The 27,501-nt window shown below is 46.2% G+C and overlaps 1 protein-coding gene across 4 annotated transcripts in view; it reads left to right on the top strand.

Moving 5' to 3' along the window:
• The first annotated feature begins 7,540 nt into the window (after positions 1 to 7,540).
• The window catches only part of PIEZO1 (piezo type mechanosensitive ion channel component 1), a 109,994-nt gene continuing 90,033 nt past the window's right edge, over positions 7,541 to 27,501 (top strand). For 3 of the 4 annotated variants that reach the window (XM_053399972.1, XM_053399970.1, XM_053399968.1), the window contains exon 1: positions 7,541 to 8,239. In XM_053399972.1, the coding sequence (XP_053255947.1) occupies positions 8,176 to 8,239 (64 nt within the window). In that variant the 5' untranslated portion in view covers positions 7,541 to 8,175. The remainder of the gene's footprint in view (positions 8,240 to 27,501) is intronic. The other variant, XM_053399971.1, reaches the window with a different exon arrangement.

The raw sequence follows: 27,501 nt of genomic DNA, 5'->3' as shown, positions 1-27,501 counted from the left end.
CTATGCTGGCTGGGCTGATGGGAATTGTAGTCCAAAACTCTGGCAGTGAGCTGGGAGGTGGGGTGAACAAACCGCAGCCCGCCATATGCTCTTGGACTACAACTCCCATGATCCTTCACCATTGGCCATGCTGGCTGGGGCCCATGGGAGTTGGAGTCCGCGAAACATCTGGAGGGCCGCAGATGTCCCCCAGGGAAGCTAATTTAAGTACTTCTGTATTTCTCTGTTTTTCTGCAGTGAGAGAGAAGGACTTACTTTGAGGTTTGTTTGGGTGAGGACGCAGGAGAGATCCAGGCTCATAGCCCTGTCCAGAAGTAACAAGATTTCAATAAAGTAAAACCAACTGTAAACAGAGAGTAATCTTGTACACCCTTAACTGGGAGTAAGCCTCCTTATTGGGGCTTACTTCTGAGTAGACCTGTCTAGAATGCTTACTCCCACTGTGTTCAATGGAACTTAACTCTCTGGTATGTTGAGGACTACGGGACACAGGTGGCGCTGTGGGTTAAACCACAGAGCCTAGGACTTGCCGATCAGGTCAGAGGTTCGTCAAAGTGCAAGTAGATAAATAGGTACCGCTCTGGCGGGAAGGTAAACGGTGTTTCCGTGTGCTGCTCTGGTTCGCCAGAAGTGGCTTAGTCATGCTGGCCACATGACCCAGAAGCTGTACGCTGGCTCCCTTGGCCAATAAAGCGAGATGAGCGCCACAACCCCAGAGTCGGCCGTGACTGGACCTAATGGTCAGGGGTCCTTTTACAGGCCTCGGTCCAGTATACCTGAAGGAGCGTCTCAACCCCCATCGTTCTACCCGGACACTGAGGTCCAGCACCGAGGGCCTTCTTGCGGTTCCCTCATTGCGAGAAGCCAAGTTACAGGGAACCAGGCAGAGGGCCTTCTCGGTAGTGGCGCCCTCCCTGTGGAACGCCCTCCCACCAGATGTCAAAGAGAACAACAACTACCAGACTTTTAGAAGACATCTGAAGGCAGCCCTGTTTAGGGAGGCTTTTAATGTTTGAGGTATTACAGTATTTGATATTTCTTGGAAGCCGCCCAAAGTGGCTGGGGAGGCCCAGCCAGATGGGCGGGGTATAAATTATTATTATTATTATTATTATTATTATTATTATTATTATTATTATTATATATTATTATTATTATTATTATTATTATTATTATTATTATTATTATTATTATTATTATACCTTTTTTACCTGTGTTGAGGACTACAACCTTATATGGCTTCCAAAAACATAGGGAGCAGCCTTCCACAGAGTCTGACCATTGGTCCATCCAACTCACTATTATCTACACTATACTAACCAGCAGCAGCTTTCCAGACAACTTCAAGTGGGATATTGTCAGCCCCACCTGGAGATGCCAGAAATTGAACTTCTGACCTTCTGCATAAAAAGCCTATGCCCTGTCACTATGCTTCAGTTCTTAGAAGGGAACTAAGACCAACTCACTGAGGAAGAGAGGCACACCAATGCCAGTTAGTCATGGTGGATCATGGGTAGATTGAACCTCCATATTCAGAGGCAGTAATCCCATAGAGTACAGTTAATCTATTTTTTACTGCTTTGTAAGTAACGTATGGGAATGCAGTGACAACTGCAAAGTTGGTGCCTTGCCAGTGGTCAATCTGTGTCGGGTCCTTTGACGAAGTGTGGCATAATTGTCTGGGGAAAGATCAAGGAAGCCTTCTTGCATTAATTAATCCATTGGGATTTATTTCATAGATCAATGCCTGCCCAAGCCTCGGAAGATGCTTTATTGAACGTGCCTATTGGCCAGAAGCCATGAAGTAACAATGTCCACAAAGGCAAGTTTTCCTGCTGACAGAATTTCAATTCATTCTTGTTGCATCTGAAAGAGAGTTGGGAGGCAGCCTTGAAACAGGGAGTGATTGAAATTATTTTCAAGGCTGCTTGAGGGATTCCTTGAAAAGAGCAACCAGGAGGAAGGCACAAGACCCATGTGATCCCATTCTAGCCATCAGAGATACACATTTGGATTACAGCTGTTCCACATCCCAACAAATGGGATCTACTCCCAGGCCACATCTGGAGCACAGCTGCTTGTGTTTTCCGAATACAGTGGTACCTCGGGTTAAGAACTTAATTCGTTCTGGAGGTCCGTTCTTAACCTGAAACTGTTCTTAACCTGAAGCACCACTTTAGCTAATGGGGCTTCCTGCTGCCACCGCGCCGCGAGAGCACGATTTCTGTTCTCATCCTGAAGCAAAGTTCTTAACCCGAGGTAATATTTCTGGGTTAGCGGAGTCTGTAACCTGAAGTGTATGTAACCTGAAGCAAACTGAAATAAGGAATGTTTTGAACCTGCATGCCATACAGGAAACAACAGAGGAATTGCAACAAAGCGAGGGAAGCCGAGTTGATTCAGATGAGGTACCACTGTATACCTTCCTGGTACAAAACACAACACCTTTCCTCATAATTGATTACAAACTGCAAAAATATTTATCAGATCTGCAGGATTGTTTCCCCTCTGTACCGTGCCATGCAACCCAACCTGGTGCCTTCCAGGTGTTTTGAACCACAGCTTCCATCAGCCCCAGCCATCACAGCCATGTTAACTGGAGATGATGGGAACTGTGGGCCAAGACATCTGAAGGGCACCAGGCTGGGAAAGGCTACAGCAACACTTCACAAAATGCAAGGTGAAGCAGGCATTACTTAAGACCTTGTTCTCTCTCAGGTGGTAAACCTGTGTCTATCCAGGGATGGGGAACCTGCAGCCCTCCAGATTTTGCTCAACTGCAATAGACTTATAATCGCTGCCCACTGACAATGCTGAATGGGGCTGATGAGTCAAGAATGTACCACTTCAGACTGTATATGGAGGTTCAGGTGCTCAAATACTTTATGTCAAAACAACAACTCATCTCTCCGCATAAGAAGCGAGCATCTCAGGCTTCCCCTTGGCATGCTAATTTTCTGTGTGCAGGGATTATGTCTGCATTCTGGAGGGGTCATAGCTTAGTCATAAAGAAGGCCTTTCCCTATTTTGTCTTTGTGTGCAGTAAGTCTCTATTTCCATTTCTGGCATCTGTAGGGTTGGGTAACTATTAATGGGAAAGGGCTCTACCAGAGAACTTTCCAGTCAAAGTAGACCAGGAATGGGCAGGAGAGAGAATGGTTTGAAGAACCGTTGGCAAGGAATTTTGTTCAGTTTTAATAACAAATTGACACACTCTCTCCAAATAATGATACTGTTGAAATGAAGTAAGCAACTAGGTGATTTTTTGTGCGGAACTCATTTGAGTTGGAACTCGTTTGATTTCTGCCAATCAAACTCCTGAGTGCAGAACTCTTTCATTCTAAGTGCATACCTTTTGCACCATGCTCTGTCAGTGGCCGGATCTTGGGGTCCTAGTACAAAAAAAATTGCTGTGTCTCATGAGAGTCCCCTGGAGTAGTGCTGGATTTAGATTTAGAACAGATGGACAAAATATTCTGAGACTTGAAGTAAGGCAACTCCACAGGAACTCCCTTCTTAGGAGCCAAGGGAAAACTTCTTGTCTGTGTTTTATGAAATACAGGTTTTGAAAAGTGTTTTTTTTTTCTGCACAGGAACTCTCCTGTACCCTCAAGAAAGGAAACATAAGGCCCATTCAAGGTAAGCAGTACAATATATTAGACAGGTAATGTTTACATGGTTGCTACATAATGTAGGTGGCATCTAGCTAGGGATAGGTGGCTTGTCTTACGTGCAAACAACTCCCCTCAGTGTAAATATTTAAGTGTCTGCAGAATTGGTACTTACACAGTGAAAGGCCTTGCCTTAATATGGGTTTAGCAGCAAACTGAAATAAGGGATGTTTTGAACCTGCATGCCATACAGGAAACAACAGAGGAATCGCAACAAAACGAGGGAAGCCGAGTTGATTCAGATGAAACAATGGGAAATAAGCCATCAAGGCAGACAGCTGAGCGATGTTTTTATTAGTCATGTTCAGGATGCAAGACCCAGTTGCTGTGCCAGGGAATCTGAGGAATGTCAAAAGCTTGTTATTTCCTGTTACAGCTGCGGCTTGCACACTGGGGGTGGGCCTATCTGGGTGGGAGCAGAACAAACGAAAAGTGGGATCCTGAAATTGGTGGCTCCTTCTTCCTCCCTTAATCAGCAAATGCATAGAATCAGAGAATAGGAAGGCATATCAAAGGTCGTCTAGCACAGCCCCCTGGATCTGCTGCTGCAACATCCTTGATAGTGGCCACCAAGCCTCTTATTAAAAGCCTTTCATGAAATAGAGTCCACCACCCCTCAAGAAGGGGTGCTCCACTAACACATGAGGGTGGTGGGCCTATTTCAGGTCAAGGGCTACATTCCTTTCTGGGCAACCTTCTGGGGGCCACCTGCCAATCATGGGCAGAGGCACAAGTGGGCGGAGCAACTGTATTTTTTTTTACCAAAAAGAATTATGCAGAGGTCTTGTGCAAGACATATTTGTTGTGCAAGTCTTAATCAGGCAAACATTACTCTTGCACAAGGCCACAGTATTAGAACAACAAAAACAAATGGATATTTTCCCCACCCGAAAAAAGAGAAGCTCAAGCTTCCATTTTACCCATTGTGAAACATTATAACTAAGGCTGGTAACATTTGCTCTTGTGTACTTCCTGGATTTTTTTAAAGTGTAGAAATACAGGAAGATTTAGCAAGCTGCCTTATACCAAGTCAAACCATAGGTCCATCTAGCTCACAATACAATACACAATACACTGACTGGCAGCAGCCCTCCAGGCAGGGGATGCTCTCAGCCCTACTTGGAGTTGCTGGGGATTGAACCTGGGACCTTTTGCTCTGCCACTGAGCTATGGCTCCCTTCCTCACGTACTTTCTGTGCCCACATGGGTATAGGAATACTTGTCCAGTGGTACCTTGATTCTCAAATGCCTTGGTACTCAAACAACTTGGAACCCAAACACTGCAAACCCAGAAGTAAGTGTTCCGGTTTGCAAACTTTTGTTTGGAAGCCAAATGTGCTCCGTTTTGAGTGTTACACTTCCGATTTGAGCACCACACTTCCGTTTTGAGTGTTTTGCTGAGGAGTGTCTGTTTTTGCTATTTATATTGTGTTTTTGTGGCTTTTTTGTTTTTGTGACTGTGTGGAACCCAGTTCAGCTACTGATTGATTGATTGATTGTGTGACTGCAGTACATTGTTTATTGCTTTCATTTTATGGATCAATGGCCTCGTTAGATAGTAAAATTCATGTTAAATTGCTGTTTTAGGGGTTGTTTTGTTTTTAAAAGTCTGGAATGGATTAATCCATTTTGCATTCCTTTCTGTGGGAAAGCACCCCTTGGTTTTGGAATGCTTTGGTTTTGGAACGGACTTCAGTAACGGATTAGGTTTGAGAACCAAGGTGCCACTGTATAGAAATACTACATGTGCATGGGAATTCTTGTGTTGCCCAGAAGAGAAAAAAGGCAGTGGAGGACAGGGGAGGAATGATTGTGGGCACAATTTTTAAAACCCTGTGGATACATTGCACTAAGGTCCACTCACTGATATGGATGGTAAGTGGTGGAATAGCAGTGAATATCCACCACTGAGAAAATGGAAAAGTACGGAAGCTCATGTAGCCAACATACACAGAGGAGGAAGAGAGACATATCAATGGCTTTATAGTAGCAACCTTAGGCCCAATGATAGAGGCGGAGTGGAGGAAGTGGACAGAGGAAAGTTTTTCTCCCTCTCTTATAACATTAGAATTCATGGACATCCAATAAAGCTTGAATACTGTAGGATTCCAGACAGACAAAAGAAAATAGTTCTTCACACAGCCCATAGTTAAGCTATGAGAGATGCTCATATACTACTTCTTCGTTGGCGATCACTCGTAGCTGGGTCAGATTGTCTTCCATAAACATGGTTTTAACAATGAGTCTGTAGGTGACTGTGGAGGCCAATTCTGGATCCACACGTCCTTCCACAGTGAGAACATTGGTTCCCAGGTGGGAGTTGATCACGGTGTGGATTTGCCAAGCGTGCCTTCCTCTTAGCACGTTTCTCCCTTGTGTCCTGAGTTCAAGTGTCTTCAAAGTCCATGACACCTTTGGTAAAGGCTGTTCCCCACTTGGAGCACTCGCAGGCCAGTGTTTCCCAGTTGTCAGTGTTTATACTACATTTTTTTAGATTTGCCTTGAGACAGTCTTTAAACCTCTTTTGTTGACCACCAGCATTACGCTTTCCATTTTTAAGTTTGGAATAGAGTAGTTGCTTTGGAAGACGATCATCAGGCATCCGCACAACATGACCAGTCCAACGAAGGTGATGTTGAAGAATCATTGCTTCAACACTGGAGATCTTTGCTTCTTCCAGTACACTGATATTCGTTCACCTGTCTTCCCAAGTGATGTGTAAATTTTTTTGGAGACACCGTTGATGGAATCTTTCAAGGAGCTGGCATTTATAAGTGGTCCATGTTTCACAAGCATATAGTAAGGTTGGTAGTACAATAGCTTTGTAAACAAGCATTTTGGTTTCCCTGCGAATGTCCCAGTCCTCAAACACTCTGCACTTCAGTTGGGAGAAAGCCGCACTCACAGAACTCATGTACAGGGCAGTGATGACTACCAACTTGGACAGCTTTCAGAGAGGATTAAACCATGGGTAGGCAAACTAAGGCCTGGGGGCCAGAACTGGCCCAATTGCCTCCTAAATCTGACCCACGGATGGTCTGGAAATCAGCGTGTTTTTACATGAGTAGAACGTGCCCTTTTATTTTAAATGCATCTCTGGGTGATTTGCGGGGCCTGCCTGGTGTTATTAGCTGAGTAGAATGTGTGCTTTTATTTAAAATGCATTTCTGCGTTATTTGTGGGGCATAGGAATTTGTTCATTTCTTTTCCAAAATAAAGTCCGGCCCCCCATAAGGTCTGAGGGACAGTGGACCGGCCCCCTGCTGAAAAAGTTTGCTGACCCCTGGATTAGATGAACTCATGGAGGCAAAGGCTACCAATGGCTACTAGCCATGATGGCTATGCTCTGCCTCCACAGTCAGAGCAACCCTGCTTCTGCGAACTAGTTGCTGGAAACCCTAGAAGAGGAGAGGGCTGTTGCACTCAGGTCTTGCTTGCAGGCTTCGCACAGGCATCTGGTTGGCCATTGTGAGAACAGGATACAGGACTAGATGAACCGCTGTCCTGATCCACCCTGACATGGCAGGCTTCTCATTCATGAATTTGTCCAGTCTAGTCTCAGTCAAACCTCCGCATGTAGCGAGGGCTCTGCCTCTTCGGGGTGATTCCGAAATCACACTCTCCAAGTGCCCAGAGGCGCTTTCTTCTGGCAAAATTATTGTTATTATTTTTCTGAGCGTGATGTGGCATCTGGAAACGGGCTGTCCTGGTGGTCTGTTGCTGCGATAGGGCTGAGCTGGCGCTAGATGGTGCTGCGTCCCGGAAAAAGGCCCGGACGGAACGGGACTGCAGAGCCCCACGAGCCAAGGCCAGGGGAGGCCGCGCCAAGGAGGAGAAGGAGGCGGAGGCGGAGGCTCCTTCCAGCAAAGTGCAAGTTTGACGCAAAGCAGCGCCGCCCCGGCCAGAGCCAGACACGTGCTGCGGGCCGAGGGAGGCGAGGAGCCGCCGCGGCAGGAGCAGCTGCTACCGGAGTTTGGCGCGGGCTGGAGCAGGCTGCCCTGGAACACCTTGCTCCGCCAGGGTACCCCGCGCGCACTCCGGGGTAAAGCCAGGGTAGACTCCCCACCTCTCGGCCCTCCTCTTCCCCGGAGAGCTGCGCTGGAGATCCCCGAGGGCCGGGAGGGAGGAGACGCCGCCGCCGCCTAGCAGAGCCCACAGGGCGGCCCCCGAGGGAGTCAGCAAGTTTCGCCTGAGGGAGCCTCTGCGCGTTTTTGGCCGGAGCGCCCGGGAAGCGCGCCTTGCCGCTGCTTCGGCGTCTTGGGAGTGGTCCTTCCATGCCGGAGCACGGCGGGGCCCCCAGCGAGGGAGGACCCCGCTGACCGCGGGGCTGGCGCGGGGACTGACTTGGGGGCGGGGGGCTTAGAGGCTCCTCCCTTCCCCCGTCCACGCCGGAGGAGCAGGCGGGCGGCGATGCTGGCGCCGGCGACGCGCGCCTTGCCTGCTGGCTGCGGAACTTGCGCCTGAGCGCGCAAAGGGCGCGCTGCTGCCCCAGTGGGCGAAGAAGATGGAGTTGCGGGTCTGCTGCGGGGTCCTCTACTGGCTGCTGTTGCCGCTCTCCCTCCTGGCGGGTAAGCAGTGGACCTGGGGTGGGAGACACACCCGCCCCCCCTCATTTCTCCACCACTGCCTTCCTATTTCTCGCCCGCGCGTTTTCCAGGGATTCCCCCCGTTCCAGATGTTCAGAGAAGTGCTTCTTCCAGCGGCACAGCTGGGGTGGTGGAGTGTTAGGGTTACGCGCCGGGCGGGGGGGGGGACCGCTCTCGCTTTCTCCTCGCTGACTCAACCTTGGGGCTCCCCGTCGCGGTCACCTTGCGCTTTTGCTCGCCCGTTCCCACCACGCTGCGCTTCCGCGGAAGTCGCGCCCGCTAGCTGCCTTCATTACCTTTTTTACGAATCGGGGAATTCTGGGTTGGGAGGACCTGCCCATGTCCACGAGTGGGGTCAGTGGCTGAAATGAAGAATGAATAAAGCCCCGGGTTTTTTCTACTAGACCTCAGCGTGAGCAACCTTTGAAAACCTGGTGCATGATGCACAAGGCAGAGGGTTGGAGTCAATGACCTTTAGGGGACCCTCGCCATGGCGCACAGTTTTTGCATGTGGTGGATACCGGCTGGCATATGGATTCTGTTCCTTTCTCCCTGCCCTCCTTCCTGGTTGAGGATCTGAGATTCTGAATGAAAGAGGCGAGGGAGAACTTCTTGGTAGAGTTGCAAAATTCCTCGCTCATGACTGAATAGCCCATCCTGTGTGGATCTGGCTGTGAGTCACTTGGGTGGGTTGCGGAGAAGGTGGCTGCTACTGGTGAGCCTTGCGGAAGGCACTGGCGGCAGCCCCACCTTGGTTCTCTCAAGGCACAGAAGGAGCGTCTCTTTTGCTTGTTCTGCCTCCGCTGTCGCAGGCAGCGAATGCTTCTGCTGGGAACTGCTGGAAGGCAGAGTGCTGCTGAACTCCTGCCCTGCTTGCAGGCTTCCCATTGGGGCATCTGGGTAGCCACTGAGAGAACAGGGTGCTGGTCTAGAGTTTCCCTAGAAGTCTCTTCCCACCCCCACATGCTGCTCTCTGGTGCTGACAGCACGTGCATAATTTGTCCTGCCAACAAGGGTTATTTTGTACCGACAAGTATAGGCTGAGAGTGCAGAGAGAGGTATAAATTGAAGGTTAGGACTGTGTTTCCTTTTTTTGCACTTCCTGCTTTTCCAGTATCCTAGAGTCCCTCTTCCTTTTGGACACAAAGGAAAGTAGGAAGTTGATATCAGACCTCCTGGTGGGAATTAATATTGTGGTGCTAACAGACTCTAGGTAGCAAACACATGGATGGGAAGATCAGTGAGCATTGTGTTTTGCACATTGAGGCATGATGCGGAGTCTGAGCTGGGGGTGATTAACCAGAAAAAGTGATGGTGGATTCATGATGGATAGTGCAATAAAAACATTAACTTAGTGTGTGGCAGCTGTGTGAAGAAAGGCAAATCCTCCTTGCCGGGAATTGAGAATAAAAACTGCCAATATCATTGCACTGTTATACAAATCTACAGTGTGAAAGCAGTGGGAATACTATGTTCAGTATTGGTAGCTTCTGCTTGAAAAACGATATTGCAGAACTGGGGAAAGTTCTGCATGTTGTGGGAAAGGTAGATAGAGGAAACTCTTTTATCCCTCCCATTTATGCAACTAGAATTCCTGTAAAGCTAGAATGGCTAGAATCCAGTGAAGCTGAATTCAGGAAGATTCAGGGCAGACAGAAGGGAAGTACTTCACACAGCGTGCAGTTAAACTGTGGAACTCACTTCCACAAGGTGGGGTGATGGGTCCCAATTTAGACAGCTTTAGAAAGGGTTTAGATCAACTCGTTGAGGATACGGCTACCTATGGCTACTAGTCATGATAAATGTATATGGCTTGTATGTATCCATGTTAGTTCTACACGAGGTAGACACACTGAATGATGCTCATGGCTAACTTTGGTCTATTCATTTCAATGGGTCTACTCTGTGTTGAACTAACATTAGATGCAGCCCACTGTCTCCAGGATCGGGGGCAGTTTGCCTCTGAGTACCAGGTGCTGGTGATCAGAGGCAGGATACGAGGGCTGTTGTGCTCGTCTCCTGCTTGTGGGTTTCCTAGAGGCTTATGGTTCTCCACTCTGGGAAAAGGGATGCAGGGAGGCCTTTGGTCTGATCCTGCAGGGCTCTTCTGATGTTGATTTTCATATGCTTATATCCCTCCCTCTCAGTGGGAGCCCAGGGCAACAAACAATGCATTCCAAGTCTCTAATAAAGCCCATTAAAATTCCCATAAAACACACAGCCACATCTTCTTCACAAATGTTGTTAATACCCCCAAACAAACTTAAGGAAGCAGATTTCAGCACTGCCTTTCCTAGTATGGAGGGTTAGAGCAAACAAACTTCTAAAGCATGAAGTACTTTGCTATTTATTGAGGGCTGAAATCGGGAAAAGCTATTGAAATTATTTTGCTGTTGAGTCTAGCAAGAGTAAGTGAGATCTCTGTACAAGCAGAGACTTTTATTAAAATAGTCATCATCATCCAGGAACCAACTGACTTAAGTCTCTGATGCTGACACTCCAACTTTATTTTATTTTAATAATTGTTCCTCTGTGTATTTGGCACCTACAAAAATGCCCAGGCTGGCTTCTAGGAATTTGAAGTATTTTTCCAGGCTTCCTTACAGGGCACTGTCAGAGAGGTGGGACTCATTTTTCATCCCCAAGTGCATTACCAAGGGATGACGAGGCACTGCATCAAAACTGTGGAACCTTTTAAAACTAAAGTATTAGAAACAATTATAGAGAAACTGAGAACTTCTAGGGGTCAAAGAAGGAAGCACAAATGTCATTCTGTTTGGTATTATTTTATTGTTTATAACCAATGCCCCCCCCTACCTATAAATGGCTGTCAATAATAAAATAGGAATGTGTACAGAGCTTCACAAACTATTTAGATGGAAATGCAGCTCATCTCCCTGGAGAATAAAGGATATCATTGTTAAATGTGTGTTCTTATTTTTATAGACTTGTTACCATTTATATTAAGCCCAAAGTCTGGAACGTATTGATGATGTACCTTTGCTTCAATATTTCACGCTTGTTTTCTGTGGTGATTTTGCATTTTAATAAAATAGATAAAAATATTTTTAAAATGACATTAAAGTTCTGCATCACAGCCACAATAACTTGCCCAATATCTCACCCCTCCCTTCTAATCTTCCATTAGCTATCTACCTTCACTGGTTGATTTCCTTCTCTTTTCCCTCCCTCTGTTCTGCCCCACTCACTTGCCTAAATCTAGATTGCATGCTTAGCGGGGCAGGGCGGGGTGTGGGTGTGTGAACCCATCTTTTGTTGTGTTACACTGTAAAATGTAGTATATACCAGTAGCACTATATCAAGAATAATAATTTTCCCCCATTGCAAAACAGGGGCGGGGAAGGAGAATCCTTGCAATTTAAAGCACTACTATCTGTACAAAATTGTCTGTGACTCTCCTTTGCGGAATTCCGTTTTGCCAGGCTGTTTCAAATGGAAGCTTCAATCTCACTAGCAGCAAAACTGCAGCTGTATTGTGTGAGTAGCTGCAATTAAGTAAAATACATGGGGTGGCTTCTTAGACATGGGCATTTGGAGAAATAGCACCTCATGATGTTCCATGGAGATTACTGATGATTATTATTATTTTCAGATGATATGTTCTGGGTTTGTTGTCTTTTCTCAACACCTGTTCCTTCGGGAATAATGACTACCTTTGTTCTTGTTTTAAAGTGCGTTGAACTGAAGTAAAGAGAGGTTTCCTTTGGTGACCCCGCAGCTCCTTGTTGAAACAAGACAGTTCAGGGTTTCAAAGGCTTCCTCTTGCTCTGGATTATTCTGAATGAATAATCTGCAGCCTTGCAACGCAACCCGTGAATCTATCTCGTAGTTTTCCCAGCCACTCCTGTTGCATCAGCTGGCTGTCAAAAGTGTCTTCACGAAGAGACCTGGCCCTTCCCCATTTTCCTTCCCGCCCCCAGAAAGGCCTGTGTTTTGAAAGTCCATGTACGGAGACAGCTGGCCAGTTTTGCACAAATATTTAATGAACAAGCAAAGCCCTGGCCATCCCCAGTCTGTTGCAAAGGTAAACTCTGGAATGGCCGTTAGTTATACACCCAGTGGCTAGGGAAAAAGAGAGGCTGGTGTTGTGAAGAGGGATGAAGGAAGGGTCTGTGTCCCTCCAGAATTGTCCTGCCAACAAAGTAGCCTTGCAGTGGATAGAGAAAATTGAGCAGCTGTTGGATGTTCTCAGCATGGATTGCTAGAGGGTTCGCTAATGTTCCCTAGGAGTACAATTCTGATTTGCTCTGGATTTTTTTGAGTAATCCATTCATTCTGGCTACAAGAAGCGTTCTTCTGCTGTGTATGTTGGGAATTGGTTATGTGTGAACTCAATACAGAGGGTAATATTTAGTGCTGGTCAGAGTAAACCCTCACCCATTGAAACTAAGGGACATGGCTGGTGTGCATTCACTCTGAATAAAGCTTAGTTGGATTCTAATAGTAGATAGTGAGAACATAAGAAGAGCCTGCTGAATCAGGCCACTGGCTCATTGAGTCCAGCATCCTGTTCTCACAGTGGCCACCCAGATGCCTGTGGGAAACCCACAATGCAGACAGAAGAGCTCTCTCCCCTCCTGTAGTTTCCAGCAACTATTGTTCAGATGCATGACTGCCTCTGACCATGGAGGCAAAGCAGAGTGTTGGCTAGTAGCTATCCGTAGCCTTTTCCTCCATAAATTTGTCCAGTCCTCTTTTAAAGCCATCTAAGTGGGTCTCTCTCTCTCTCTCTTTGTGGGAGTGAGTTCCATAGTTTAAATATCTACTACATGAAGAAGTACATTCTTTTGTTTTTCTTGAATCTTCCAACATTTATTGGATGTACATGACATCTATTATTATGAGAGAGGGAGAAAAACTTTCCCCATGCCGTGCATGATTTCACAAACCTTTGCTACTATCTGAGTTTTATTATTTTTACAATGCACTTTTTTTTGGGTGCTCTAGAATCCAGCTTGGCTGCTGGCAGGTTTTGTTCATGGCTGTGTTTTGAGAAGAGGGTGCTTTGTTTGCACCCTGTTTGGAAAATGGGCTTTACATGACTGCAGCCTTTACACACCCTCTAGAATGTTTTGGACTGCAATTCCCTTGAGCCCTAGCTGACATGGCCATATTATGCTGGAACTGATACTGGCTGGGGCTGATGGGAGTTGTAGTTCAAATCATCTGAAAGGCACCAGGTTGGCAAAGGCTGCTGTGCTGCTTTCCCAGTTCAAAGCGAGCTCATTCTGTGTGATGAATGTGTCACTGAGCCCTTTCCTTGCTTGTAAGGCAAGACTCCAGAAACCAACTAGCAGATACACCATAAGGCCTAGGACAGAGATGGTCAGCTTTTGTAGCATCAGAGACTGCTCTATTCACCAGATTGTGGTCTGCGTGCTGCGAGTGGTCAAGCTCCCTAGTGAAGGTTGCAATATCTCACAGTCAGGGAGCCTGTGTGGTGAGGAATGGCACTGCATGCAAGTAGGCACATTTAAGAAACCAAATTCAAACCCAGCATAACATGCTGACTCCTAAAATCTTTGTTTCTTGCAGCTGTGGGCACTAAGGGCAGATGAAACAGTTTCCTGGACCACCCCACATCTAGGATATAAAAGGGGTTAATGCCCGTTTCTCTCCCCACTCTCGTTCTGTCACCTTGCACTACTGGAAAACGGCAGCCTTTGAATTTCACCGAGACTAAAGCACTGCCTTGGGACCAGCAGGGATTGTGGGGGAGATACCTGATGATGGTTTAAAGAGGAGACTGGTGATCATCAGAGGTCCTGGGACAGCTAAAGCGCAAAATCACTCACCTCAGCAACCCTTTCTCTGTGATCAGTTGCATCTGATTATAATGAAGGCAGGGGGCCCCCAAGCAGCCAGACTTCCTTGCCCACTCCCCTCAGGAAGACAGTGGGGGCTATGAGCACCTTTCTTTTTCATGTGGCAGCAAGAGAGGTGGGTGTGACTCTGCCAACTAGCCTGGCACTCTGGAGACAGAGCGGGGATGTTTGCAGGCCAGCTGTTTGCATGTGCCGTTTTCTGTGATCATGACAAGGAGCTGCGATGGATAAGGCACCCTGTCCTGTTTCGTTCCTGACCCCCATTGCTGCCAGCCTGCCCTCCACCTCCCATTTTCTCCGAGGCGGCTGCACAAACTGACTGAGCAGTTCTGATGCAGTTTCATTTGCGGCAACAGCAAACTGCTTCAGGGGTGGAGAGGGGAGAGATTTTGCAAGCCGCAGAAGAAGCAGAGGGACTTTCTGTGTGGTTTGCGCTGCCTGACCCCAAGACTAATTCCTTTACTAGTTCCCCTCCCCCACATTTCTTAAATAGGCAATGAGTTCTATTCCGACATGTGCACGTCTCTGTCTGCCTCTTCCTCTCTCTCTTTCTCTCTCTGTGTGTATGTCTTTCTCCCAGCGGTGACTCACAGAGCCTACAGGATGTGAGAAGTTTAATTATAACTGTGCCTGCAAACGCTGCTTAAGTTTGCCTGCTATAGGCCCTCCATTTCTGGGCACTGCTCTCGCAAAGAAAATGCTATCAGGAATAGGGACTGAGCTGACGTCAAAAGCTAGTTCCAAGATCTGGGTTCAAATCCCACATAATGTCTCCTGGGGTTTGTGTAAAAGAACGGTAGTAGAAGCGCTGCCAGTTTTTGGACTCCTGCTCAATGGATTACCGGTAGCTCCCAGTGAGGTTATAAAGAAGCATCAACATTCCTGCAGTTTTACGCTTGGGTGTTAAAAGATGCAGATGCTTATTTGTCCTGCCGTTATGTTAACCGAGTGCTCAGCATTTTAGTCTTTGCCATCCAGATCTGCAGAGACTTGCTATTCTGTTAACACTGGTAAAGAGCAGACGGAAACAGAGAAGGGTGGAGAACCAGGAACACATCACTGGAAGGTAGAGGAAGGTTCTAAATAGCCTTGTTGTAGTCAAAGGCATTCAGATTGGGTAATATTTATGATGAAACACTTGCAGTTCTTATTAATACGTATCCAAATATCCCAGAGATACCTGCTGCTTAAAACTCACAAACCAGATTTTCTACCACTGGGATGACAATGGTCTATACATTCAATTCATATCTTGCCTCTCTTATAGGACGCTTTATCCTTTTATAAGCACGACAACCCTGTGAGACAAGGTAGTCTTTTAGGCAGTGTCCAGCCCAGTGTCCCTCAGTGAACTTTATGATTGTGGGGATTTGAAACAGGGTCTCTCAGGTCTTAGTCAGATACTGGAAGTACTGCACCATGTTGGCTCCTAAGAAATTTGTGGCTCGCCATCCATTTTGTATCTGAGAAACAAGGTTAGGACTGGAGCTTAGGGGTATCAGGAGTGAGTAGAAAATACATGCCACCCTCCCTTTCTTACAGCCTTGCAAATGTCTCCAGAAGCATGTTGCAAGCTAGCTTTTAAACACACACACACATGGTTGGGTTAGACTAGTGGTTCCCAAACTCCCTCTGCCCCTGTGGACCACTTACTGATTTTTCTGCCTCGTAGCCATTGTAATGTGCCATGCTAGAAGATGTATGGTTTTTAATTATATTTTTATGCATTTCTAATTTCTTATATCCAGTGTTTTCTCGTATCACAATTAGTATTCCATAAAATACCATATAAGGACAAGAAGAAGAAATAAAAGTACAGTTAAAAATCAATATACTGAATGTGATGGATGTGCTACTTCCTGTCTTCAAGCACAAATCCACAGATACCCTGAGTACTATCTGAATGAAGCTCATGGACCTCTGGTGGGCCATAGGCCACAGTTGGGGAACTCCTGGGTTAAACAGTTGTGTCATACAGAAAGTAATAATAAAAAAAGCACTTTTGTTCCAAATAACAAAGGTTTCCCAGTCTGAGGATTTCCCCTAGACAAACAAACATTTGTCGCAGGAAACCAAACATGTAGCCATTGATGAATCCAGTCATACGTTCATGAGCTGTTTTTGCAAGGGTGGGGGCGTATTTGCAGCTGAAAAATGGAATACAAATACAGTGGTACCTCTGGTTGCGGACGGGATCCGTTCTGGAGGTCCGGTCGGATCCCAAGGTTTCCGCAACCTGAGGACCACTTCTGCGCATGTGCGCACGGCGAAACCCGGTCAAATTTGACCCGGTTTGCCGCTTTCGCATCCTGAAGTTTACGTAACTGGAGGTGCTACTGTACAGTAATTTTAGAGGAAAATATAAGGAGAGGTGCTGGAGCTTGAACTGGCTTGGGCCCACCCCCACCTCCCCTAATTCTTGCCAGCTCCTAACCAGGCAGCCTCACTGCCTAACCCCAGATGTTTGGAGGCTGCCTTTGATGACTCAGCAAAAAAGAGGGAACACTCTGTGCATGCTCAAAGTGGTTGTCTTGTTATTACTTTCCCTCCAAATGGTATTCTGCGATTTAGGTCTGGCAGGTCCTGGTTTGGGTTAGCCTTCTGATCCTGATCCTTTGCATTCTTAGCTATTCAGAAAAGTGTGTGTGCGCCTAAGAGAGTGGGAGAGACTTGTGTGTCTCTGTTTGCTGTAGGCCTCTCCTCCACCCTCCCTCTCACTATCTCTCTCTTGCAACATGTCTAGCCTGCTCAGCTGGTGTTCTTGGTTTCATTTTGCTGGGTTCCTTTCTCCTTCCCCACCCCCAATGCCCCTCCTCCTGCCACCTGATCAGCTGCTGCAGTTGTTATTTTGAAGGTCTGCAACTGAGACCTCTCTGAGAGCCAGGAAGCCATACCCGGTAAACTTTGTGTGTTTCCTTGAGAGGGAGGCAAACCTGCGGTTACTCAGTGCAGGTGTACTCTGCACAAGCTCAGAGGCCCTTAATTATTACCCAGCTTATCAAACAATTTTGTTTTGTAAAAAACAATTTTAATAGTTTTCAATATTGATTTTGCAATACTGCAAATATTTTTGGGAAATGCTCTTGTATTTTCTCTGCTGTCCCTCTCTTGGTGACCTCCAGAAGTTTTGTACTCCAGCTCCCATCAGCCTCAACTAGATGGCCAGCAGTTGCGGATGATGGGTATTGAAGCCCAAAACAGGCAGAAAGCACCAGTTTGGGAAAAGCGAATGTCTGCAGTATTATATTGTTCATTGTGAAAACATGCAGTTTGACAAAGAAAAAAACAGCCCTGCTGTGTTTGAAGGAAAGGCCGTCTGTGCTGTTTTCCTTTTTTCATTATATTTGGGGATATACATGTGAAACATTCCATAGAAGAGTTAACGCAGCAAAGTTAAAATGTCTCTGAATATAAGCAAAGTTAAGACTCATCAGCATTTTTGAAGATCCTGGTTTAAAATCTGCGTTGCCATTGATTCTGCTGGCGTGTTGCTATCTTCAGTTGCCCTGGATCTTATTGTCTGGGGGTCCGGGAGACACACAGCTATTTAATTAGAAAGGCAAGCTCTCTGCTCAGCTTTGAATGCTAACCAGAAAGAACATGATATCTTGGGAAGTTTCTTTTTCCCATCAGATCTGGTGCAAAGAGGAGGCAGCTGAAGTGTCTCTGTGGCCCTCCCTCAGATCCTTGTAAAGGAAGCGGCCAGATTTTTCTCTCTTCTCAGCCTCTCAAAAAATCAGGGGATGGGCTGCAATCTTAACCTGGTAGTGAGTCCCATTGAACTCTGCGGGTTGCACTCCCAAAGTTTCCATTATTTCTCTCTTAAAGCTTGCATGAGAGACAGAAACGATGGGGCGTGTGTGTTTGTGTATATGTGTCTGGTGACACAGTAACTTTTTCCACATGCTCGGAGGCTGCACCCTGGGATTAAAGAGAGGTAGCATTGCTCAGTATGCGGATCAAATGCAGCTCAGGGTGAATGGCAAAGCTAGCTGTGCACAGCAGGGGTGAGGAACCTCAGATTGGGGAGCTGAATGTGACCTCCCCACCTCTCTATCTCACCCTTGAGTGTCTCTCCAGGGGGACACACCTCTTCACTAGTCTCCCACTTCCCTGGGCATCCTCAAGCATTTTTGCCTGACTTGAATATGTCCTTGATAGGAGGTTGGAGAGTCATGTGTAGAAACCAGCCTACTGCACTAAGGTGAAATGAACATCCGTTGCTCCACCCATTATTGCCACTGGCCCCAGGCACCGCTGGCATGTGGCTTCTGGAAGGTTGCCCAGAATCGAATATGGCCTTCTAACTGGGGAAAAAATGTCACTCCTGGTGTGCATTGTGCTCTGAGATTAAAGGATTTGCCTACCTGTTTGTTCTTTGTTTGGCCTCTGCTACTTTGTGTCCTATTTAACTTTTGTTCCGGGCTGAGGAATCTGAGTTCGTTGTGACACAGCCTGCTTATCTCCTCAGTTGCAACTCCTCCCATCCTCTTTTCATCCCAAAGGACTACAAAGGACGTAGGAGGAAGACTGCATCTAACCCAGCATCCTGTTCTGACAGGGGCGAAGCAGAGGCCTTGATAGGAAAGCTGAAAACAGGATGGCATGTGAAGTTTGTATAGTCCAGTCATACCTTGGAAGTTGAATGGAATCCGTTCTGGAAGTCCATTCGACTTCCAAAGCGTTTGGAAACCAAAGCACGGCTTCTGATTGGCTGCAGGAAGCTCATGCAGCCAATTAGAAGCCACGGAAGCCCTGTTGGACGTTCGGCTTCCAAAAATGGTTTGCAAACCGGAACACACACTCCTGGGTTTGCGGCGTTCAGGAGCCAAAATGTTTGGGAACTTAGCTGTTCAAAAACCAAGGTACAACTGTACACTAAAAACAACCTTTTTAAAGATTGGGGTGCCTTTTTCGCTCACAGAAAAGGTTTTATATCTGTTAATCTGGGGGTGAGGGGTCCTTCTGGAGGCCACGTGCCCTGTGATGGGTGGGGCCAGTGGCAAATGTGGGCGGAGCAACAAATGCAATCTCCCCCCCCCACTTGTAGAGTTGGCTAGTTTCACCTGGCTCTCTAGCCTTTATCCAGGCCAGCAAGAGGCAGTATCAGAGGTCAAGGACACATTCCAGCAAAACAAACTCGAGGACGGTGCAAAGCAGGGTCAGGGAGGGGCTTTGACCCAGGGAGAGCAATGAGGGCCAGAGAGAGAGGGTCTGGAGGGCCACATTTGGCTCTCAGCCCCACAGTTCCCCACTCTTAAGTTAATCTAACCAATGAATCAATTGAAGTCCTAGTTGGTGAACTGGTGGCTGCGGCTGTTTGGGGACTTCTAACATAGCAGATTGGCTGTCACTTGACCATTCCATTGATTTCTTCCAGCTTTTCTGTAACAGGCCTTGATGTTTTCAGCCAGCCCTCTTCAAAGTCTGGTGGTGGCCCTCATCTCTGCTCTTGGTTGTTCCAGGGTCTCTTGTCCTCCACCGCCCCAAACCACACTCCTGAGACCATTAGTGGATTCCTGCATCTCAAAATTGGATTAATTTTCCATAAAAACAGGATGCATTGGGTGAAATGGCCCTTGTGATTATTATTTTTTTCCAGTAAGGGGAAATCTAGACACTAGTTGTTGTTGTTTACTAGAAATATCACTGTCTTGGCAGGGGGATACATTTTTTTAATGCTGTTCCTCCAGGAGGCGAGAGCACTCTGTCCTTCTTTTAATTAGCACCAAATTGGTTTTTCATCTGGATAGAAAAAGCGAGTTGTAGCTGCCATATGGATTTATTGACCAAGGAGAGCAGCAGTTGCTGTAGTGGCCAGTTTTGCACAACCTGGTGCCCTCCAGATTGTCTGCAACTTCCATCTAGCGAAGGGGGGGGGGCAGAAGGATATTGACAAGCTGGAATGTCTGCAGAGGTGGGTGACCACAATGATCAAAGGTCTGGAAACCAAGACTTACAAGGAATCGTTGAGGGAGCTGGGTATGTTTAGCATGGAGAAGAGAAGGCTGAGAGGTGATATGATAGCCATCTTCAAATACCTGAAGGGCTGTCAAATGGAAAATGGAGCAAACTTGTATTTTGCTACTCCAGAGGGTAGAACTCAAATTAATAGATTCAAATTACTAAATAAATATTTGGAAGAACTTTCTGCTAGCAAGAGCTGTTTAACAGCGGTTCAGACTACATCAGGGAGTGGTGGACTCTCCTTTACTGGAGATTTTTAAGCAGAGGTCAGATGGCCATCTGTCAGGGATTCTTTAGCAGGGGGTTGGACTAGATGACCTTTGGGGTACTTTCCAACTCTACAGTTCTATGACTCTGTGAGAAATTTAATTTCTCACACTTTCTGAAACAATACTCAAACTGAATCACAGCTATTCTTTGAAATTCCACAGTTTCCTGAATTTTGCAATGCAGTACTCTAGCCAAGTAATGTATATAAAAATGCATATATTCAGCTAAAATGTACAAATTAATGCATATATTATAGAAAATAGCATGCGGCACATTCTTGTAGTGAAAATTGCTGTGCAAAAATGTGTATTAGGAGAAATTCACACTAAAATGTTGGTGAATTTTCATGAGAACTTAAATATAATAATTGCAAACTGTTTTGGAGAACTGAATTTAAGACTGGACAATGAGAAACAGAGAGAACCAAAGCTGGCATATTTGCCCATCCTTACTCCCATCAACAGCTGTGTTGGCTGTTGGCTGTGTTGGCTGGGAGTTGTAGTCCAAAATGACCTGAAGAAGAGCAGGTTGGGAAATGCTCTTGCATTTTCTCTGCTGTTCCAGACTCAGTGGTGTCTTCTTGGCTTGGGAGGAGGAGGAGACCTGTAATTTTAACCTCCATGGCAAAGCAGATGTTGTCTTGCCCACACCCCAAATAAGCAACAGAATTTGGGAAGGGCACGTTCCTTGCAGGAATGAGAGAGATGCTAAACACTCCTCTTTTCATTAACACTCACTGTCATCAAGGTGTAAATTGCTCCCACAACACCCCAGGGATTGTTGTACTCCCTCATTTATATGTGGTCCCTTCTTGTGTACTTCATTGCATAGGATACTAGGCCCTTATTAGGGTAGGTCCCAGGGCTCAATGGCTAGAGCACGTAAATTTGACTTGATACATGAAAGTGGCACCTAGTTCCAAGTCACCTGGGTGAAGTTTTACTTGTCTGTTGTGCCATAAAAACTAGGTAAAGGTTCCAACTTCCTGCAAGTTTGGCAGGGATGTGATGTCCTTAGCATTCAGTTTAGAGGCTTGGTATATTTGCTGCGAGGACGCGGGTGGCAGTTCGAATCCCCGCGACGGGGTGCGCTCCCGTCTTTCGGTCCCAGCGCCTGCCAACCTAGCAGTTCGAAAGCACCTCCGGGTGCAAGTAGATAAATAGGGACCGCTTACCAGCGGGAAGGTAAACGGTGTTCCGTGTGCTGCGCTGGCTCACCAGATGCAGCTTGTCACGCTGGCCACGTGACCCGGAAGTGTCTGCGGACAGCGCTGGCTCCCGGCCTATAGAGTGAGATGAGCGCACAACCCTAGAGTCTGTCAAGACTGGCCCGTACGGGCAGGGGTACCTTTACCTTTACCTATATTTGTTGCAACACTCTTGTGGTGCCTTTGGAGACTTACTTTTAGTAGTTCTTTATTGCTGTATTATTATTATATATATTGTGGTTTAAGTTTTCATAGGCTAGACCCCACTTTGTTAAATGCAGGAAGCATGCCTTGTGGGAGGTTCTATCAGCAGTCAAATATATGCAACACATGCATATGCTCACGGGGCACTCAGTGTGATACCAGTGGGTAAGCATGGCCACAAAGCCACAACATGCAAGGTTTTCAGTCTGTGGCATTCCTATGCAAAGCTCAAATGTGTGTAAGACAAGGACAAGGACCGTTCTGAGCAGCTGGAATTGGCAATAATAGTGCACAACTTTTGGACAATGTCCGAGCCAGTAAATGGTGGACATCTGTTTGGGCAGCTGGAAAAGGAAAGCAGCTGTTTTGTGTGAGCTGCCGCCAACTCCAACTCCAGCTCTCTCTCCTTGTGAAATACCCTTTTGCCCATTTATTGCCAATTGGTGCCCTGATTGGAGATTTTGTCTCTGGCTTGCTGCTCTGAATCTGCTGTGCCTGGTGGATTTCCTTGTCCTTATGGAAATGGTACAGTTTTGTATTTGTTCTATCTTATTATTTTCCAACATTTTAAAAAATTGCCACAGATCATCCCTTTCTTCCCCCACCAGGATCCTGGTGGCTTTTCTAGCAGAGGAAATGTCCAGTTAAGCAAATCCTAGCTTTTATTGGCAGTGGCGTAGCGTGGGTTGTCAGCACCCGGGGCAAGGCAAGTAATTTGTGCCCGCTAACCCGCACACCTGGCACCCCCCCTCCACAGTGGGCGGCGACCCAGCGGCTTGGATCGGATTCGCACAGCCAGCACTGCAATGAGAGAGAGGGAGTGAGCCAGGTAGGGGCAGAGAGCTGCGAGTGTGAGCGCGCCCCCCCAGATGTTGCGCCCGGTGCGGCCGGCCCCCCCTGCACCCCCACGCTACGCCACTGTTTATTGGCCCTTGGGTGAGATGTTGTACAATTTTACTCTGTAGGACACCGTTGTGTTCTGTGCTATCCTCATTACAAGAATTCTTCCTAAGTGCTCTTTATGTCCAGTCCACAATTCCTTGAAACTGTAGGGAGATTCCACCATTGCAAAGGCAGGCTCTTCCAAAAATATGTGGGATGACTGGCTTCTGTGAAACCCCAAGCAGATGAGCAGACTAAAAACTGCTCCAGTTTTTGTTGCCAGCTTGGTGGGATTGGCACAGGAGGTGAAAACACAGGATACCGGCTCTCGTGTGTGTGTGTGTGTGTGTGTGTGTGTGTGTGTGAGAGAGAGAGAGAGAGAGAGAGAGAGAGAGAGAGAGAGAGAGAATATGCTTCCATCTGGCTGTGAAAAGAGACTTTCAAGTAAGTCTGCAGAATTTACTTGTACTTTAAAAAGTTATCATTGCACTTATACCCCACCTTTCCCCCCAAAGAAGCATGATATTTATCTTCCGCATTTTATCCTCACAACAACCCTGTGAGGTAGGTTATGTTAAGAGACTGCCTAGTCCAAGGTCACCCAGGATTGTATGCAATGGTAAGCCTATTCTGAGTGTCACTTAGTTCGCTATAACTCCCCATGAGCTTTCATGGCTGAGTGGGGGTTTTGAACCTTGGTCTCCCAGATCCTGGTCCAACACCCTGCACATTACACCGCTCTGGCACTAGTAGTACATCAGTGGCTTCAATGGAACATTTAAAAAACCCCTCACCCTTCTTTCAGTCCTTAAAATCTTCATAGCATGGTTACTTGGGAATAATTCTGAGTCACCTGAGGTAACCAGGTTGAATATTTGAACCGAAAATCCAGGAAGGGAAACGGCAGCAGGGGCATCCCAAAGATGCTTCATTTTTGTGGCTTTTCATCTTTTTGAGGGTGACCTGCAAGCCCTGTCTTTGTCATAATGAATTGCCTGGAAACAAGGAGGAAGTTGGCAGCTGTCTTCTAAATCTCACTCAGGCTGCTGTGAGAGTCGTGCTGAGTTTGTGCTGACAAATTAAAACCCCACACCTTTTTCTGTCGCAAGCTGAGTTATGACTTTGCATGGTGACTCGTCAAGATGGCTTTTGTAAGTTTTTTCTTTGTTGCAAATCCACCCTGAGCAGGTCTGGACTCCTCTCTCTTGGATTTACTTTAGCAGGAGAAAAATGCATTACTTGTAGTAGGTTGGAGCACTTGGTAGCCAAAGGATGAGGTAGAAGGAAAAGAATGGTTGCAGTGGCTCTTTTGAGAAATCCTCCATAGGTGTGGAACAGCTTATGAGCTTCTACCAACTCTCTTGAATCTACTGAAGTTGGCTCCTTCTTTTTAGACTTTACACAGTGTGTAAAGTGTTCTGTGAACTAATGTGATAGGAGATTAATTATCCCTAAGTAGCAGAAACACAGCTCTCTCTCAGCCTCTTGTTTCATCCTTTTCATTCCAGATGAACTGTTTATTGAGCATTCGTCCTGATTTGTTAGCAAGGAGATTAGACAACGTTGGTTCTTTATGAGCATTCCTTCTGATTTATTCATGGGGAGGTTAGATGATGTTGCATCAAATGCAAGCATCACCGCACGCTTCCTGGTGCATTTCCCCAATTGTTTTCCTTATTGCAAAAAGCTCAGTATTTTGGAAAGAAGCAGGTTTGTTATGCAAAATCTCCCAATTAGTACTGCACCACCTGAATTTGCTGGTCTGGGATTGTACCCCACCCCCAAATAGCACTTTTAGACCTTTCCCACTCATCCACCAGACCCAGAATATGGTAAGCCTCCATGTTGGCATCCATCTGTGACTTGGCAATCCTCTCGTAACCCAGACTGTTGCTTTTATTTTCTTTCTTTTAAAAAAAGATCCTTGTGGTGGATTCATGTCATCACTTTGCCCTCTGAATGCATTCTCATTGGGAACAGCTCAGGGGTTTGGCCTTGTTGGGCAGTTGTTGGGCAGAAGATGTTGTGTGGTTAGGACTCCTCTGAAGCTAAGCCAGCCAAAAGCCTTGGGTGGCTCCCCCCCTCCCATTTTAAGAGGGCAGGGAGAAGCCAATGCCTGTCTCAAATATACTGAGAAGATGTTTTTGTGACCCAAGCCTGTGACGTAAGAAGGCACTGGGTAGAATTAAGGTCAAGAAAAGAAAACCAGGTCAACTCCTCGAATTAAGGTCAGCTAAGAAAAAAACAGTGCAATATGATGCTTGACCTGGGTTTAGCTTTTGGGCTTCACCATCCCACCTTTGAAAAATTAAAGCAGCTTCTCTATTCAAGCAGTTATTGCTTTAACCTTCAACTGGCTTCAAATATTCCAACATTTCTTTCCAAACCTCTGCTCACAAGTCCCCCCCTCCCCCAATTGTGGCTTTGTGTTTTTTTTGCTTTTTTGCTTTCCTTTTCATCGCTTTCACAAAAGAGGAGTCTCTTCGTGAGATAGCACATTTGGACCTTTCTCTGTACTGTACTTTCTTTGCATGCCGACTCTCAAAACACTGCTGCCTTTGTAATGATAGCAACAAAATTGCTCCTTCTTTCCCCTCCTCCTGTCCTTGATCTAGATCTGGTTGATATGCTGAGGTGGTGATATTAAAAACCCTATTGTCTTCACTGTGGTAGGTCATGAACCGACTTGAAGAGGATAACAGAAGTTGTGCTGTCATTCCCACCTCGACTCCCAGCAGTTATTCTTCTTTATTTCTTGATTGCCCTCCCCATTCCCTCCTGATAAAGTGGGGAGAGGTGGTGTGTAGGGTTTAAAACTGCAGCCCCCTGTGCTGGGATGCTTCATTCTTCAGCCTAGGCCCGAAGCCAGAATTAGCTTTGTTCGCCAAAGCTCCCAAAATGGCTGCCTTGCTTCCTCCATCTTGAGGCTGGGCATGCTGGGCCCTGAGCCACCGGCATCGGAGCACCTTCTTGTGTCACGCAAGATGGAGAGAGAGCTTCCGTTCCCCTTGTGCCAGCTGGGGCCTGGCATCTCCTGGATGATGGATGATGTTTACCAAGTGGGAGATGTTTGCAAAAGCCTTGCCCAAAGACTGGTGGTCTGGCTGTGATGGCAGAATAGCAAAGAGTGGTTTACTTTTGCTAGATTTAAGGGGCATTGTTTGGCAAGTTGTTTCTTAAGGAGCTGGGGAGCAGCATTGCTCAGCGAGATGGCATAAATTCAAAGGTGGCACCAGTGTGCCTGTTTGTGTGTGTATACAGGGCAGGTTTCACCACTTCCACCCCATAGACCTGTACTGTAGTTCCCTCCTCCTTTGCTTTTACCCTTGTGTTTACTTGAAGGAAAGACACATTTAACCTAACAAATTATAACTAATTCATAAACTTATAGTGGAAGTAAGTGTGCAGTCTTAAGCCTGCTTGCTTGAAAGTGAGTGCTGTTAAAATCAGCAGCACTAATTTCACCAGGAAAGTAAATAGTACAAGACTGCTTCATCATCCCTTCCCCCTCCCCACCCCAGTGCCCAGTGCCCAGTGTTAAAAACTGAGATATGAAAACTAGGAGCTAAATGGCACATTAAACCTAGGTTATGGGCACAACAATGGAAGGTCTAGGCACACTTTTTAATAACAAGAATGCAAAGCTGAAAATGAATGCACTGCAGCTAAAATATTATGTTCATTTTCACAGGGTCTAGTCCTTCCTCTGCCCACCGTTCTAATATTCTTAAGATGGTCTCTTCTCCAGTCTTCAGATTAGCTGGAAGTGGGGAGTCAGAAAAAGGTCCTCATTTCCTTCACCTCTGCAGTTTTAATCTGAAATCTTTGGTGCAGTACTGCGCTCACAGCTCAGAAACTGCTTGCGCTAATGAAATTCCCTGCACCTAGAACAATGGGAGTTTTGAACACTGCTGGAGCCACCACGGCATAAAATAGCTGCTTAATTCACTTCCACAAGATAGTCCTGTTTTTAAAATTAAATAAAAATGTTTGACTGAGCATGGAAGGAAAGAGTTCCCCAGATTTGTCACACTGGGTTGGCACTCTGGTTTTCCATTTTCTCAACTAATCTCAGCTATGAGGATGGGTAATTTATTTATTGTCAACAAGGCACCCCTCTTAGCCCATTGGCTAAACTTCTGTGATGTCACAGGTCATTTGCAAGGATTTAGGGCTGGTTCTGACTTGGAAGAAGGCTCAGAGGTAAGCTAGCTGAATGAAAGTTGAGTTTCCACTTCCAAGTGCTATCTTTCTTCTTCTTCTTTAAATTTTTATTGAAACTTTAAAATATAGTACAGTGGTACCTCAGGTTAAGTACTTAATTTGTTCCGGAGGTCTGTTCTTAACCTGAAACTGTTCTTAACATGAAGCACCACTTTAGCTAATGGGGCCTCCTGCTGCTGCCGCACTGCAGGAGCACGATTTCTGTTCTCATCCTGAAGCAAAGTTCTTAACCCGAGATACTATTTCTTGGTTAGTGGAGTCTGTAACCTGAAGCGTATGTAACCCGAGGTACCACTGTATACAGAAATAAACAGAAAGTATACAGTGTGCTATCTTTCCAAAGCAACTATAAACTTTTTTCATTACTAAATAACCTTGTACTTCTTCTGACGACATGCATTCGCCTTCTACCCAAAAACAAAGAGCTCCGTATTAACTCAAAAGCTTGCTAAACCAGCTTCTGTTGGCAAAGAGCACACAAGAGGGAATAGTTTGCTTATTTTGTACACAACTCTCCAGATTGCACTGTATATTTTAAGCTGTTGCGTGCTGTGAAATAATGTGACATTCTCAAATGATATACTTTCAAATTCAGTATTTTTCATGGGTGTGTGTGTGTGTGGTGGGAAATGGACAGTAGAAGT

The sequence above is a fragment of the Podarcis raffonei genome, chromosome 8 (genome assembly GCF_027172205.1).
Source record: "Podarcis raffonei isolate rPodRaf1 chromosome 8, rPodRaf1.pri, whole genome shotgun sequence".
Lineage (NCBI taxonomy): Eukaryota > Metazoa > Chordata > Lepidosauria > Squamata > Lacertidae > Podarcis > Podarcis raffonei.
The sequence above is the reverse complement of the archived record's forward strand: the minus strand, read 5'-3'. Positions and strand labels throughout refer to the sequence as shown.